This window comes from Nanorana parkeri, unplaced genomic scaffold (assembly GCF_000935625.1).
Source record: "Nanorana parkeri isolate BGI_ZX_2015 unplaced genomic scaffold, ASM93562v1 scaffold1702, whole genome shotgun sequence".
NCBI lineage: Eukaryota > Metazoa > Chordata > Amphibia > Anura > Dicroglossidae > Nanorana > Nanorana parkeri.
The window spans coordinates 143,877-159,846 of NW_017307970.1; the positions used below are offsets into that span (position 1 = coordinate 143,877).

Here is a 15,970-nt window from a genome sequence, read left to right on the forward strand (position 1 = left end):
ATTATAAAGATCATTATAGCTAAATCATTATATACAGATTTTAGTTATAATGATCTTCATCATCTTTTTGTCCATCTTTTTATTAATTTGATAAATGTTTTAATATATTTTGTATGTGTTTTGTAGCCCTGATGAGGGGGAGCATTAATGTCCCCGAAACACATTGGCTGTTTTTTCTTTGCAATTGAATATTTAAAGACTCTTTGGACTTTTTCACCCATTTGGTCTGGCACCCGTTTCATATATGTTTACACTCTAAGCTTTTTCCTGGTACCCTACTAATGGAGACCCGTTGTGCTGTTGGAGACGCTTTACCAGAGCCAGTGAGCTTGCTTGGAAAACTTTGGTGCATTTAGGCTTTTGAATGAGCATTGAGATCCCAGCGCCTCTAATCATTTGGATCTGAAATGATACAGAGTATGGATATTGTGTGCTGTGTGAGAACACTGCTCTCAGATTCCTTGTTTTACAAGGAATTAGGAAAATGTAGGAAAATGTGAGATAGTGAAGCATGCAAAATATGTCTGATGTTTACATAAGCACGTCTACATTATTAAAATTAGCTTAAATCTCTTGTTTGCTCTGCAAAGCAACACTACATCATTTGTACATGGTAAGCCTGCTAGTCTATGAGCATACATACTGTATATACTGTATATATATATATATTTCTTTTTTATATATCTGTAGTTCTATAAGGGTCCAATTGCACTTTTGCAATTTAAACACATGCATTCCTGTTCGCTAGAAGGCATGAGTGGTGGTTCATCATAATAAAGACAGTGAGTTCCCATCTCAGCGCTACAGCGCATTTGCTTTTTAAAAGTATGACATGCCTGTTTTTGTTCTTGCATTTGGAGGCCTATAGAGTCAATGGCAAAGCATGAAAATGCATGAGTGTTTTTATGCATTGGCAACAGGTATTAAAACGACTTATAACGTCAAATTCTGTTCACTCAAGATACTAATATAAAACACATGGAAGAACGTGTCAACATGCGCCAATAACCCATGACAATGCAAAAAGGTATCATACACATGGCAACACACCTGCTACAAACAAATGGACCTCTACGCACATGCATAGATCTAAATGGACCCTTAAAGTTTTTGTACAAAATGTTAAAGAGAATTTGTCTGACATTTAAAGTACTCAAACATACACTTGTATTATAAAAGTTAGAAGTATTTTATTATACACTATTTCAATAATAAAAAAAAAATAATGAAATTTTCCCATTTCTACCAATGTCCACCTGATTTACATGAAGAAACTCAGGCATATAAGTCTACAATTCTATTTAACAACTTTTAGAGTCATCTATGCTTAAATATATCACTGACCGTCCATTAAATTCCTGATTTTTATACAATACTTGATGGTCCCCTCCTTTTTTATTTTTTTAGTAATGTATTTGATTGGAGCTCAAAGGGTGCTTTTCAATTATAAAAAGCATGTACACACACACACACACACACACACACACACACACACTATATATATATATATTAGGGTTGCACAGATACCAAGTACAGTACTCGGTACAAGTACGAGTACATGTACCGATACTTTTGAGCTCCAAGACTACACTAGAGAAAAATTCAAAAAATTATATGTGCACTGATTAATGCTCAGGAATGTCTGTTGGACACTGCTGACCTTTTTTTACTTGATTTACTGCCCGCTTTGCTTGAAAAAGTGTGACTTTTTCCCTCTACCTCTAATACAACACTGGCATATATAAGGCTGGCCAATCAGTGATACAATTCCACCAAGATTAGTGAGTAGTTAGTGCCCTGCCATCCCTCATCCAAATTCATGTTCTTCAGGACACAGCTAACCACTCTGCAGACCTTTTTTTAGATGCTACACTATTGTTGCAGGAACTACTTCTTTTTGTATGCAGACTGGAACTGGTCACTGCTTGATCAAACTGTAAGGCTATAGTGGGCCGTGTGTTACTGCACATGCACATGTCCTGTCTTCCACATTGCTGGAAAACATGCGGTAGTGCGCAGGCGCACCCAACATATCGTACAGGATGTGACGCCGCTGCACAGGATATGGCGCAACTCCTTCTGATTGATGGGCCTAGTTAAACCAGCGACTTGTCTCCTGCTTCCTGAAACTCTGTCTGTTTGATTATCTGTTGCCTTGACTTGGATTGCCTTTTGACTATGCCTGATTGCTGCCTGCCCCTGACCTCTGCTTGCTCCTGGACTTCGCCTCTCCCTTCTGCTCCTGTACCTCGCTGCCCGACTGGTGTGACTCCTGGCCTTCCTGAGTTCGCCTCTGCTTCCAATTAATACCATGTTTACCTTCAGCGTGATCCTGGTACTGCCTCATCTTCCCTGGGAACCTGCGGCTGGACTGTGTCCTGGCGTCTGTACAACCTTGGTACCTGTGCTACTCATTGTCCTTTCATTCCCTTTCTCCACTTTCAGGGGTACAGCACAAGAGGCACGAGGAAGGCCTCCTCAACTATCTGGTCTTCTACTAGGTACGTGATACAAAGACATTTTGAAGCTACTTTTGCAAGAGATAACAAATGCATCCTCCACCCATGCTAAACAACTATTAGATTTCTTTGGCTTGGTTATGGGTGTACCAAGGGTTGGTGAGCCATAAGGGCATACAAACCAAGAGTTAGCGAACTGTTGGCAAACTGTAAGGGCATACAAACCCAGAATTGACAAACTATAATGGCATACAAATCCAGAGTTGGAGAACTGTAAGGGTGCACAAACCCAGAGTTGGGGAACTGTAAGGGTGCACAAACCCAGAGTTGGGGAACTGTAAAGGTGTGCAAAACCAGAGTTGGTTAACTGTAAGGGTGCACAAAACCAGAGTTGGTGAACTGTAAGGGCAGAAAAACCCAGAGTTGGTGAACTATAAGGGCATAGAAACCTGGAGTTGGAGAACTGTAAGGGTGAGCAAACCCAAAATTGGCTAACTATAAGGGTGCGCAAACCCAGAGTTGGGGAACTGCAAGGGTGCACAAGCAGAGAGTTGGCGAACTGTAAGGGTGCACCACCCAGAGTTAGCTATCGGCAAGGGCATACAAACCCAGAGTTGGAGAATTGTAAGGGTACGTAAACCCAGAGTTGGCTAACAATAAGGGTGCACAAACCCAGAGTTGGGGAACTGCAAGGGTGCACAAACCCAGAGTTGGAGAACTGTAACGGTGCACAAGCAGAGAGTTGGCGAACTGTAAGGGTGCACCACCCAGAGTTAGCTAACTGCAAGGGCATACAAACCCAGAGATGGAGAACTATAAGGGCACACAAACCCAGATTTGGAGAGCTGTAATGGTGTACAAAGCTAGGGCTGGAAAACTGTAAAGGCGCAAAAACCCAGAGTTAGAGAACTGTAAGGGTGCACAAACCTAGAGTTATAGAACTGTAAGGGTGCAAAAAAACTAGAGTTATAGAACTGGAAGGGTGCACAAACCTAGAGTTATAGAACTGTAAGGGTGCACAAACCTAGAGTTATAGAACTGTAAGGGTGCACAAACCCAGAGTTGGTGAAATGTAAGAACACAAATCCAATAACAAAAACATTACAGGGAGGGCAATAATAAGGACCTAGACATTTGTATCGGAAGACAGAGTACCAGTCTGGAACCTTTTTCTACATGCAACCTAAGCTAGCTAAAAACTGACTAAAAGGCTTACTTTAGGCTTTAAAAAGGTGAAAAATCATCTAGAAATTATAGAGATTTCAGCAGCATTCAGATATAAAGACGTGCATATTATTTTAAAAAGGTTCACCGATCACAAACTGTGCTAGAACATTCTGAAGTTATTAGAATGGTTTGTGGTCACTGAACCGTACTCAACAAAAGAGATTCTAAATACCCTTCCAATCGGTTTTCCATGTCTAATGCTCTTTAAGAGCTGTAATTTTGAGCCTATTTGTTGTCACTTTTTTGGCAGGAGGATACAAACTATAAATCTTGGTGTATTTTTATTCCCTTTTAAGTTAAAAACATCTTTCCCGTGAGTGCTATGTCCTTTCTTCAAACTATTTGCCTTTACAAATAAATGTAAAATAGCTCTAGCAAAAAAAAAAAGAAAAAGAAAAGTGAATTGCTATGTAGGACTTCTCCACTCTGACTGGGAGACCGCCTACAAGCTATCAATAAGGTACATGAAGACATTATAGCATTCTGAATTGCAGCAAATTTCACAAGATGGATCTATTATTGAAGCACAGGTAGGGGATGTTTTAACAATAAAAAATCATGTATAAAGTTTCATAATTTGGACAAAGCAGAAATGATTGATTTTCTTTATATATGTCATAATCACAATATATGACAACTAAGCTACGGGGGATTTTATACAATGAGTGCAGGATGAAAACAATTGCATTTTCTAGATGGTGGGCTCACTTTGGTTGTCTTTGCAATGCAAATTTTTGACTTATCTTAGTGAATGACATGAAACAATGGGATTGATTACTAGGCAAATAGGCTGTTCACTTTGCAAGAGTGTTACCACTTTGCAAGGAAATTTTCCCTGAACTGAATTATAATTGTGGAGAAAATTCACTTTCCAAAGAATACCCAATTACGTGCAAGGAAAACTGAATTTTTGCTTGTACGTGGTTGCATGATAGAAGTCTGCAGAGATTCACCTCATTCGCTCAGCTAAGGGAAAATTCCCCTGCAAAGTGAATAGTCTATTTGCATCTAGTAAATCAACCCCAAAGTGAAAACTCACTTGGCAAAGAATACCCAATCATGTGCAAGGAAAACTAAAAAAAATGGATTTTTTTCTCTGCACCTGATTGGATGATAGAAGTCAGCACAACTTTATCTCATTCACTAAGGATGAGTGAAAATTCACTTTGAAAGTGAACATGCTCCTGTAGTAAATAACAGTCACTGTGGACTATTTTTAAATAGCCTGTATATATATTTTTAAGCATGTATTATAAAGGTGCACCGAAATGAACGTTTCCAAACTGAAATGAAACTAAAATGAAATAAAATATGTCAGACCGAAACCGAAAATGTTTTTTTTTCTAACTTTTTCAAATTCTTCAAAATATTTTTTTTTTATTTTATTTTTTATAAAATGTTTAATTTTTTTATAAACATAGAGTCCTCAATCTCCTTTTCTGTATCCCATGTTATCAATGAACAGGAATCCTCTATACTGAGTGTTCCTGTCCATTCATTACTTGTGGAGAGAGTATGTTTACTGTTTACTCATTCATACCATGAATGAACAGGAAATGATATAGATTACTTCCCATTCATTCATAATTGAGGATATAGTAAACATACTCTGTTCTCAATTATTTACAAACACTCAGCGATCACTGATCACTGATCACTGACTGCTTGTACCCACTATCCATTCTGACACGCTGTCACAGGAGGCTGGGCGGGGCTGTGCGGGAGGAGAGCTCAGCCTCCTGTGACAGCGTTGGCTGTCTCCGCCCACACCGCCCCTCTACGGATCTGTGACAGAAGGCTGAGCAGTGCGGGGAGGAGAGATGACGGCTGCTCACAGTGCTCCCCTCCCTGACCGCTCGGCCTCCTGTGACAGTATCTCTCCTCCCCGCTGGGACACAGTGCAGCACCCAGCGGGGAGGAGAGACACTAAGGATGCACTGCTATTTCGGCCAAAAAATGGCACTTTCTGCATTTTTCCAAAAGTGCCATTTTCAGCCGATATGTTTCAACGGCCGAAATTTTCGGTGCATCCCTAATGTATTATTGTATAAGGCCTATTTGTATGAAATCTACAGAATAACAGACTGGCTGGATCAGCAGTTGAAAATAAAGGCAAAAAAGACTAAAAAATTAAACCAATGCAGCCACTACATTAAGAGATTGGTAAACTGCAATCTGTTACAGTTTTACTTTTGGGATTACATATACTTTAAGGCTCTCTTTGCACTGCCCCAGTGGCTGCATGCAGTTTACGTGCGCTGCGTTAAAGCAGACCTTTACCCCCTTTGACCAAAAATCACATCAGCATATACCTCTACATGCTGTTATAAAATATTCTTATATTCATTAGCTAAACAAACATATTTTTATTTTACTTGCAATTTCTTTTTTTCCACTTCCTGGTCCACTTTGGCACAAATGATGTATGGTGCCCAAGCATTGCATCCTGGGAAGGTTACACCACACAGCATTGCTGGGAAATCTTATCTGTAATCTCACAAGATCTCAGGGAAAGGCATTTTCCTCCCCCTGAGATAATGTGCATGGTCACATGTCCTAGTCACATGTGCCAGAGTTCCAGGAAGTAAAGGAAGAGCTAGTAACCTGCCCTTAGTTAAAATGGCCATTGTCAGAAGACTGGGGAGGAAAAGAAAAATAAGGTGTGCAAGAAATACAAAGCCGGCAATTATCTAGAAGTATGTGTTTGCAGATTTTCATTACTAAACATTTCTAAAGGTGTGTTTGTTGTTATTTTTAAGATATGGGTACAGTTCCTTTTTAAGGTAGCTGATTGATTTTGAATAGACTGTCAATGCACCAAAAAAAGGAGATTGGGATACTTTTGCTTGCTGTGCAGTAGTGCCATTCTATATTCAAAATAAATGGCACCATATCACTCTGCGCCATGGGATGTGTGTTATCATGCATTACAGTAATGCGCACTGCAATGCACGTTTCACATTCACATTACCGCAATGCACAGATGTGCAGCCAGCCGGACACCCATTCCTTGTAGTTGAACCCTATTTTAAAGGTTTTCTGGCAGCCAAATCAGGGGCATCCCGGGGTCGGGTGTTACCCGGTCTCTAAACCGGGTGACACCCCACAGTGTCATCATCACGCGTGCACGGCCATCTAATTGACGCCTGTGGGCGGCCATCTTGGTGTTGGAGAGGAGGGGACGTTCACCCGACGGGATAAGGTATTCTTCCAGGTCCCCATCTCTCTCCTGACACTGTCGGGCTCTCGGTCCATGACCGAGTACCTGACTTTTTAGAGGGGGTGACACCAAAATGACAGTCAGTCATTTTGATGTCACCCGTACAACGGTGTCATCCGGGTGCGGGCCACACCCTCTTTGTGACGCCACTGAACCAAATATATTTCATGTTTCTTTAGTCCTGCAGATGATGATGACTCCACAAACCTCACCATTTGACTGTACATCCTGTATGTTCAGAGTAAAACAAAGGTTTTCAGTTACTCAAATCTTAGGGTTAGAGTCTTCCGGGATAACAAAAGATTACTGATTCTATCTTTGTTTCATTCTGCTTTCAGTCCTCTGTGCTGACGATAGCTGACAGCTGTACAGGTTCCCAGTCACCTCCATTCGCTGTCAATGACTAACAGCTATGATGTTATATGCAGTCTTATCGCTGGGGTTCAGTGTGAGGGCTATACTGGGGGACGAACCTGTAGCCTACCAGGTTTTCAGAAAGCCAGGAGACATCATGATCGGAGGCTTGTTTCCCTTCCACACCACCGTTAACGGCTTGGATAATTATTGGAAACCGGAACCACTGACATGTTTAAGGTAAGGCCAGAGACCATATAAGAGGAAGACATGCAACTGGCTTATTTCAGGAAACCCATACTGGAAGAAATATGGAGGCTGCTGATGCTTATCTTGTTCTGATAATGCTGGATGCCTGGCTGACTCTGGCTTCAATACTTTAAAAAAGAACTCCACAAAATGTAAAAATCAACCCTTGCAATGGGACTATCCTGCACTGCAGAGGTTAGCTGCTTGTTTTGGTCTAGAGCTGGGTAAAAGAAGACGAGCTCACCTCTCTGTCCCTCCGCTCAGGCGGTGCAATGTCCCTCAGCATCCTTATGTCTAATGCAGCTGCATTAGACGTGATGTCACAGGTCCTTAGACCACCAGAGCCTGGGTAAGAAGAAGCTGCGGGGACCGGTCTAGTAGCCAGGTTGGACCGTGGATTAGGTGAGTGTATTTTCTGTATTTTAGCCCCCTAGACCAATACAAGCAGTTAACCCTTGCCGTATGGGCTTAGCCTCACTGCAAAGGTTAATTTCTTCTTCTTCAGTGACCTAGAATGAGCATGCTAAAGTTCAGCAATCTTAATCTGCATATGTTTGTCCTGCCGGTGATTTAGAAGTCAATGGATCAGCATGACAGCCAGGAAAGTGTTATATTCGGGAGAGGTTAGCAATGGCAGCCTCAATCTCATTCTAATAATGTTAGTTGCCTGGCTTATCCTGGCTTCAATACTTTAAGACAATGACCTAGAATGAGCATGCTGAAGATCATTCATCTTAATTTTCTGCATGCATCTGCCCTGTTGGTAATTTAGAAGCCAAATGATCAGTATGACAGCCAGCGAAATGGTAGTCTCTAAGTTTGGTCATTTCAAGTTTCCTTTAGAGGATAACGATCAAGAAATGTTTTGTTTTCATATAGCTACATATAGGTGCTTGTTATATGTATATGTAGTTTTCATATATCGAACCTTGTCCATTTACTGCTGTATCATAGATGGTTCTACTGGTACTACCAAGGAGATGGGTGGAAAATTGGCATCCATTTACTGCTGTATAATGGATGGTTCTACCGGTACTGCCAAGGAGATGGGTGGAAAATTGGCATCCATTTACTGCTGTATAATGGATGGTTCTACCGGTACTGCCAAGGAGATGGGTGGGAGATTGGCGTCCATTTACTGCTGTATTGTGGATGGTTCTACTGGTACTACCAAGGAGATGGATGGAAAATTGCCATCCATTTACTGCTGTATAATGTATGGTTCTACCGGTACTGCCAAGGAGATGGGTGGAAAATTGGCATCCATTTACTGCTGTATCGTGGATGGTTCTAACGGTACTGCCAAGGAGATGGGTGGGAGATTGGCGTCCATTTAATGCTGTATCGTGGATGGTTCTACCGGTACTGCCAAGGAGATGGGTGGGAGATTGGCATCCATTTAATGCTGTATCGTGGATGGGTCTACCGGTACTGCCAAGGAGATGGGTGGGAGATTGGCGTCCATTTAATGCTGTATCGTGGATGGTTCTACCGGTACTACCAAGGAAATGGGTGGGAAATTGGCGTCCATTTACTGCTGTATCATGGATGGTTCTACTGGTACTACCAAGGAGATGGATGGAAAATTGCCATCCATTTTCTGGTGTATTGTGGATGGTTCTACTGGTAGTGCCAAGGAGATGGGTGGGAAATTGCCAATCAGCTGCAGTCACTGTCCGGGTATTCTGAAAGCTGCAGGCGACAGCTATTAGAATACAATAACCATCCGAGGAGATTCCTCTATCCATACTCTTTAGCATGGGTGGGGGTATCAAGTGAATTTTACAGTGTATGGCCAGCTTAACTCTGCTTTCTCCTCCGATCAACATGCTCCTTTTTTGAACATAAGCACTAGCTACTAGTGTTGCTTCTCCCTGTCCCAGTTTGAGCTCTGCCGTGCATGGAGCTTGATAATGCTGATACCAGGTCAACCTTCACTTGTACTTGCCTTCTATAAAGCCCGCTGCTACTCTTTATGATGGCGGGGACTACAGGTTTACTATAAGTTATGCTTACTAATGCTTGTATACTTCAGCTTAAACCCTACAGGTTTTCTCCAGGCTATAGCAATGAAATTTACCCTGGAAGAAATCAACAACAGCACTACCCTCCTTCCAGGATGGACTCTGGGCTACGAGATCTACGACACATGTGTTAATACACTGGTTGCGCTACACCCAGTCCTGCTCCTCTTAACCAAAAATGGCACAGAACACATGGAAATGAAATGTAACCTTACATACTACAGAACCAGAGTCATTGCTGTGATTGGACCTTCATCCAACGAGGTGGCCACTGTCATCATGAAGCTCTTCAGTGCTTTCCTTATGCCTCAAGTAGGTAGATGGTTGCAGAGGAGGGGAGGTTGTTCTGCTGTGTCTGCAGATGTATTCAATATCACCTTAAACATTTCCATTGACATGGGAGGTCAGGAGGGAATGTGGTGCATTGCAAAGCAGATGAGAAGGCTGCAAGTAACACAACAAATGTGTCCATGAGGGTAAATAATCATATATCTTTCTATGGCTTAACCTAACACCCTTGGTGACCAGATAGTGTTGAATCCTAAATGCCCAGAACAGGTATAGCAGTGTTGGTATGTATCAGTTAGCTTAAAAAAAAACTGTATGACTAATTTTTCTGATTTACAGCGGGTCAGGGAACCATGATATCCTGTTTTGGGGTGGCTCCTTTCCCTCGCAGGGTCCTATGGAGCCAACCTTGTGTGATATCCTATTTTAGGGTATTTTAGAGCCAACCTTGTGTGTACTAGTAAGCTGCCTCCACAAACACACAGGCACAGCAAGGCTTCCCTAGACGAGCATCCATTAATGTTTATTCTGCTTACCTGTTTTTAATCCCAAAATGCATTACGGTAATTTACATTTTTCAACATCAAACCTCATCAGCGACATAGTCGCCCACTCCCCTTTTTTGTTCAGGTCCTCCTGTAATGTTATACTGTCTACGCCCAAGTCTATTACCCTCCCGATTTTAGTATCCTCTGCAAACACAGATACATGGCTATTAACACCTTCCCCAATATCATTAATAAACAGGTTAAACAGTTTTGGGCCTAGCACAGAACCCTGGGGCATGCCACTCATTACTGTAGCCCATCGTGAAAAAGAGACATTTATCAATACTCTCTGGGCACGTTCCTGTAGCCAGTTCTCGATCCATGTATACACCATTTCATCTATGCCCATAGATCTCAGCTTGTGTATTAAGCGTTTAAGTGGTACTGTGTCAAATGCTTTTGCAAAATCCAGGTACACCACATCCACTGGTTTTCCTCTATCCAGATCTCTACTCACTTCTTCGTAGAATGTTAGTAGGTTGGTCTGACAAGAACGGTCCTTCATAAATCCATGTTTATTATCACTTATTATACCTTTGTCACAAACAAAATCCACTAAATAGTCCTTTATCATTCCCTCAAACAGTTTGCATACTATTGATGTTAGACTGACTGGTCTGTAGTTCCCAGGTTGGCTTCTTGAGCCTTTTTTGAATATCGGTACTACCATTGCCTTATGCCAGTCACTTGGTACCCTTCCAGTCATTAATAAGTCATTGAAAATAAGGAATAACGGTCTCCTTATAACATAGCCGAGCTCTTTAAGTACCCTGGCAGTGGCATAACAACCGACCCAGGCGGCCACTATGGGCATCCCTCTGATGCCGTGTGGGCCGCCTGGGTCGCTATGGCATATCAGTGTGCTGGCTGTCACTGACCCAGCTCCGCAGCGGCTGTGTCAGTGACAGCCAGCAGCTGCGGCTGATGAGGCCGGTTTCACCGGTGTTCGATCGAGAGTTCGAACTCATCGAGTTCTCGGACTGCCGCAGTGAAGGAGGAGGCGGGACCCGCCTAACAGCAACCCCGCCTCCTCTTACCTCATTAGCCAGCGACCTAAGAGCAGGTGGGGCCAGTGATGTAAGAGGAGGCGGGCCCGTCGATAGAAGAAGGCGGGGCCCGGGGACGGAAGAAGAGGGGGGCCCCAGCGACCACGCAGCCGGACAGCTCTGACAGGTAAGGTGTGCAGCCCATCTGAGACCCTGCAGAGCCCACTATAGAGAGTCTATGGTGGGCTCTGCATGGTCAGTCTCAGGTGAGCTCTGCAAGTGGCATAACTAGCCATCACGGGGCACCATACAAAATTTTGCTATGGGGCCCTGTGATTTCTAGTTACGCCCCTGTACCCTGGGGTGCAGGTTAAAACATGTCATGCTGTAAAGTATACTCAATTAATAAAACAAAAATAGCCATGATTTCCATAAAAGATTTTCAGGGTTTTTTACAAATGGGTGAAGAGTTTGGAGAAGGCAGGAGAAGGGAACAATCTAGAATAACATAGCTGAACTGGAAAGTGAGCTGAATTGGAGAATTTTTCCAAATCAGCTATTTTGGCATAGATTGTTCACTTCTCCTGGCTTCTCCAAATTCTTCACCCTTTTTTGAATAGACCTGTTTATTTTTTTTATTTTTGGAAGTTGTTCTTTAGCATCACACTTAAATAGAGCTTCTTGTCTCTTTTATTTTCAGATCAGTTATTCTGTAACCTCTGATGTATTTAGCGATAAAAGCACCTACCCTGCCTTCTTCCGAACCGTGCCAAGCGACAGTAAGCAAGTTAATGGAATGGTTGACTTGATGACACAGTTCAAGTGGAACTGGATAGCTGCTGTGGCCAGTGAGGATGATTATGGCGTTTCCGCTTTACAGCAGTTCTCATCTTCTGCCATGGGTAAAGGCATCTGTGTTGCCTATGAAGGTCTAATCCCAGAGATCACCTCAAGCTCTGACACAAGCACAGTCATTGAGGACATATTGGACAAAATAGATCAGGCTGATGTCAATGTCGTGCTTGTGTTTTCTTCCCTAACCCAATCCATAGCCCTTTTCAAAGAAGTCATTATGCGTAACATGACAAAAGTATGGATAGGAAGTGCCTCCTGGGTGCTCTCAGAAGCTATTTTCTCTTTGCCAGGCATTGAACGCGTTGGCACAGTGATAGGATTCTTCCCAAATGGCAACTATGTTTTTGGATTCGAGGAATTTTTAAAAAACGCCATCTCACAAATATACCCATCACAGTCTGCCCTCGAGTCTTTATCCTTGGGGACCAGTGAAGGTTATCAAAGTATTGATCTCAACCCAAATATAATCAGCAGTATATTAAACCCGCTGACTGCTTTGTATGCACATAGTGTATACACTGCTGTGTACGCAGTGGCTTATGCATTGCACAGTCTTCTTAACTGTACCTCCAAAAATTGCAACAACCAAGATTCCACCCTATATCCTTGGAAGGTAAGGCCCATATTTGGCTAACATGTTTTATACAGCATTACAATTTTGTTTAAATTAAAGGGTAACAAGGGCATTCATGCTTGGCAAACCAGTTTTGTGGGGACCCATCAAGTGAAATACAAGGATATGGACATTTCTTATTCATAAAGCACATTTCATTTTTGTATTTGTAAGGCTGTTTCCAAACAAAAGAGTAATATTTTTACAAGCTTGGAATAAGGGCCAAATTCTTATGAACTTTGATATTTCCTAATCAATTTGTTTATTATCAAATTCTTTTTTTATTCACCATGGTTTAATTATATGTTATTAGTATATTATTTAAAATATTCCCCCCCTCTTTTGTTGTTGGAAAGGCAATAAGTGTTTATTTGAATGCTGTTATGTTATGCCAAGGTGTGAGTGCCTACAGTTAAAGTTTATGCCCAGGTACCACCTGCATCTTAAAGTTAAACCTCAGGCAAACGGCTAGACCCATAGCTGTAATTCTTATATATGGCAACGGTTGTACCATGGGTGGCCCTAACTTATATGCCGCCTGTGGCTATAGGGCTGGGAGGGGGGTAGTTGGTGCTGATGATAGTGCTTCTCTTCTTGGGGGGGTGGGGGCGGAGCTGCTGGTGGTTGTCCAGGGAAGTGGAACGGGCGGATGCGGTGGCTGTGTTAGAGCGGTGCTGTCAGCAGCTCTCTGACCAGTCCTTCTATGTTTAATTTTCAAGCTTAAATGAACAAACTGAAGAGATAAGCTGATTAGTTACTTTTGGCAACTGCTCCAGATTCTGTTTGCTCCAGTTTTGATAAGTTCCACCCAATGTGTTAGTTTTAATGAATACATAAGTGGATTAAATATTGGTCTTTATTCCTCAGTCTGAAGCCAAGGTTTGAATTGGCGCTGGCTATTTCTAAGTCTTTGGAGGGCCTCTAGTGACCCCATTCATTTCAGGGGTTATTGTAAGCTTTGCTTATGTACAGGATTACGATATGAAGGACTCAAACTCCCCTACAGCTGTTACTTGTAGTTCTACAGGTATATACACATACTCTTACCCCCTGGTTCTGCAGGCATGCGGAGCTGTGCTGGTGCTTGTAGTCCTCCAGACATGTGCTCTGAACCTGACTCACTCTTGCACCTGTCTGCAAACTTTAGGCGTCAGCCGACCTCTCCTGCTGTTTCTTATGCAGCTTCTCGGCCAATCAGTGCAGTCTGCTTGTGGCCAATCCCGTGGATCCTCCCTCTTCCTGTCTCTTATTTAAACTCAGGGCAGCGAACACCACGCGGCCCGAGCAACGCTTTCCTAAGCTAGTTGCAGAGTCCCCCATTTGTGACTTACCCTGAATTCCTGGAAGTTTTCCCGTGTACCGAACCTTTGGCTTGTCCTTGGAAATCCCTGTCTACTGGCTGCCCTGTGCTTCCCTTTTGTCCTTGGAAATCCCTGTCTACAGGCTGCCCTCTGCTTCCCTTTTGTCCTTGGAAATCCCTGTCTATTGGCTGCCATGTGCTCCCCTTTTGTCCTTGGAAATCCCTGTCTACTGGCTGCCCTGTGCTTCCCTTTTGTCCTTGGAAATCCCTGTCTACAGGCTGCCCTCTGCTTCCCTTTTGTCCTTGGAAATCCCTGTCTACAGTCTACGCTGTACTTCACTTTGTCCCTGGAAGTCTTTAGCCTGTCACTAACCTTTGATTTGTACCCTGTACCTGTTAGGTGAGTTGGGTGGACCTAGGGATTGTGACCTGATGTCAGCACGCAGCCAAGTCCATCTCCACCATCAGGAGCTCTGGTGAATACCGTCTGGCTCCTAGATTCCACATCCTAGGGGACCCCATGCCACCTAATCAGCATTGCAGCACCCTGCCTTGTATTTGAACTTCAAGCGTATGCTGACTTCCACTGCCTCATTCACATACCTGCTCTGTTCTCTGCTTGTACTCCAGCTCTGGGAGTTGTCAGCCTACACTGCTTGGATCCTTTTCTCTAAGTTTCCCTGCCAGTGTAGTGGAAAGGGTCCACATACCTGACTCCAGTTTATACATGTGAGTCCCAATCCATGACATGCAGATGCAATAGTTATGGCATCCCCAAATAATCAAAATATAAGGGTACAGGAGTTGCTGTCTCATAGACAGTGTTTAACACTTTAGACTTGACTATAAAATAACATGTTCATTTTTATGATTATCTTTGACCATTTCTCTTTTAAATACTGTAGTTGCTTGATGAAGTGAAGAAAGTGAATTTCTCCATCTTTAACACATCGTTCAGGTTTGACAGTAATGGAAATCCCAACACAGGGTATGATATTGTTACTCACAGCTTGTCTAAGATGGGCTTCATCACAATCGGATCTTACGATACTAAACTGAAGTTGAATAGTTCTCTCATTAACTGGGGAACCAAAGAAAACCAGGTAATAAAGTACATATCTCTACGTACATATCAATCATATCTATTTTGTGACAAATTTTGTCAACATTTTACATCTCCATTCTGAATCTGAAATTAAAAGCCACTGGACCATTGGTTCAAAATCTGAACAAACACAATCTACAAAGTCTGCAAACACATTCAAAGGTCCCAGCCTTTGAATTAACATCTCTAATCCTTTGTTGTGTTTTCAAAGCTGTGGCAAAATTTATTCATAGCCTGCCTACATCTAAAAATGTGTAATCTCCAATGATTAAAGTGACACTAAACTCACTAAACTCAATCTTAAATCTAGAGCATCATGCACATGGATGTCTGGGGAATCTTGCGGCAGGAATCCCAGGTGTGTCCGTACAGATGCGGCTGCTGTGCCTATTCAAGTTAAAGTGACACCAAACTCAAGAGATAAATCTTAAAAATACATTCAAGTACCTTAACTATTAACAAAATGTATCTTATTTGTGTATCACTCGGCTGTAGATCCTCAAATCATCTCTGAATTGGTGCTGACACTGTCCTTCCTTCTGGAGGGTGGCTACTTTTGTTCCCCATGGTCCCTGTGTGTGTTGTAAAGTAGTCACCGTTCCAAGCTCACTCTCGTGATGGACTACAATATCACATTTAGCTAGCTATTTTGTATTGAAGATATTATAGTCCATTACAGGAGTGAGCTTGGAGCAGTGACTACTTTACAACACATGCACAGGGACCATGGGGAACAAAAGAT

The 15,970-nt window shown here is 42.5% G+C and overlaps 1 protein-coding gene across 1 annotated transcript in view; it reads left to right on the forward strand.

Annotated features, from left to right (window-relative positions):
- Positions 1–4,139: 4,139 nt before the first annotated feature.
- The window catches only part of LOC108799357 (taste receptor type 1 member 3-like), a 16,488-nt gene continuing 4,657 nt past the window's right edge, over positions 4,140–15,970 (forward strand). Inside the window, exons 1-5 of the mRNA XM_018571215.1 lie at positions 4,140–4,216; positions 7,245–7,500; positions 9,545–9,845; positions 12,056–12,823; positions 15,029–15,226. Of these exons, the coding sequence (XP_018426717.1) occupies positions 7,319–7,500; positions 9,545–9,845; positions 12,056–12,823; positions 15,029–15,226 (1,449 nt within the window). The 5' untranslated portion in view covers positions 4,140–4,216; positions 7,245–7,318. The remainder of the gene's footprint in view (positions 4,217–7,244; positions 7,501–9,544; positions 9,846–12,055; positions 12,824–15,028; positions 15,227–15,970) is intronic.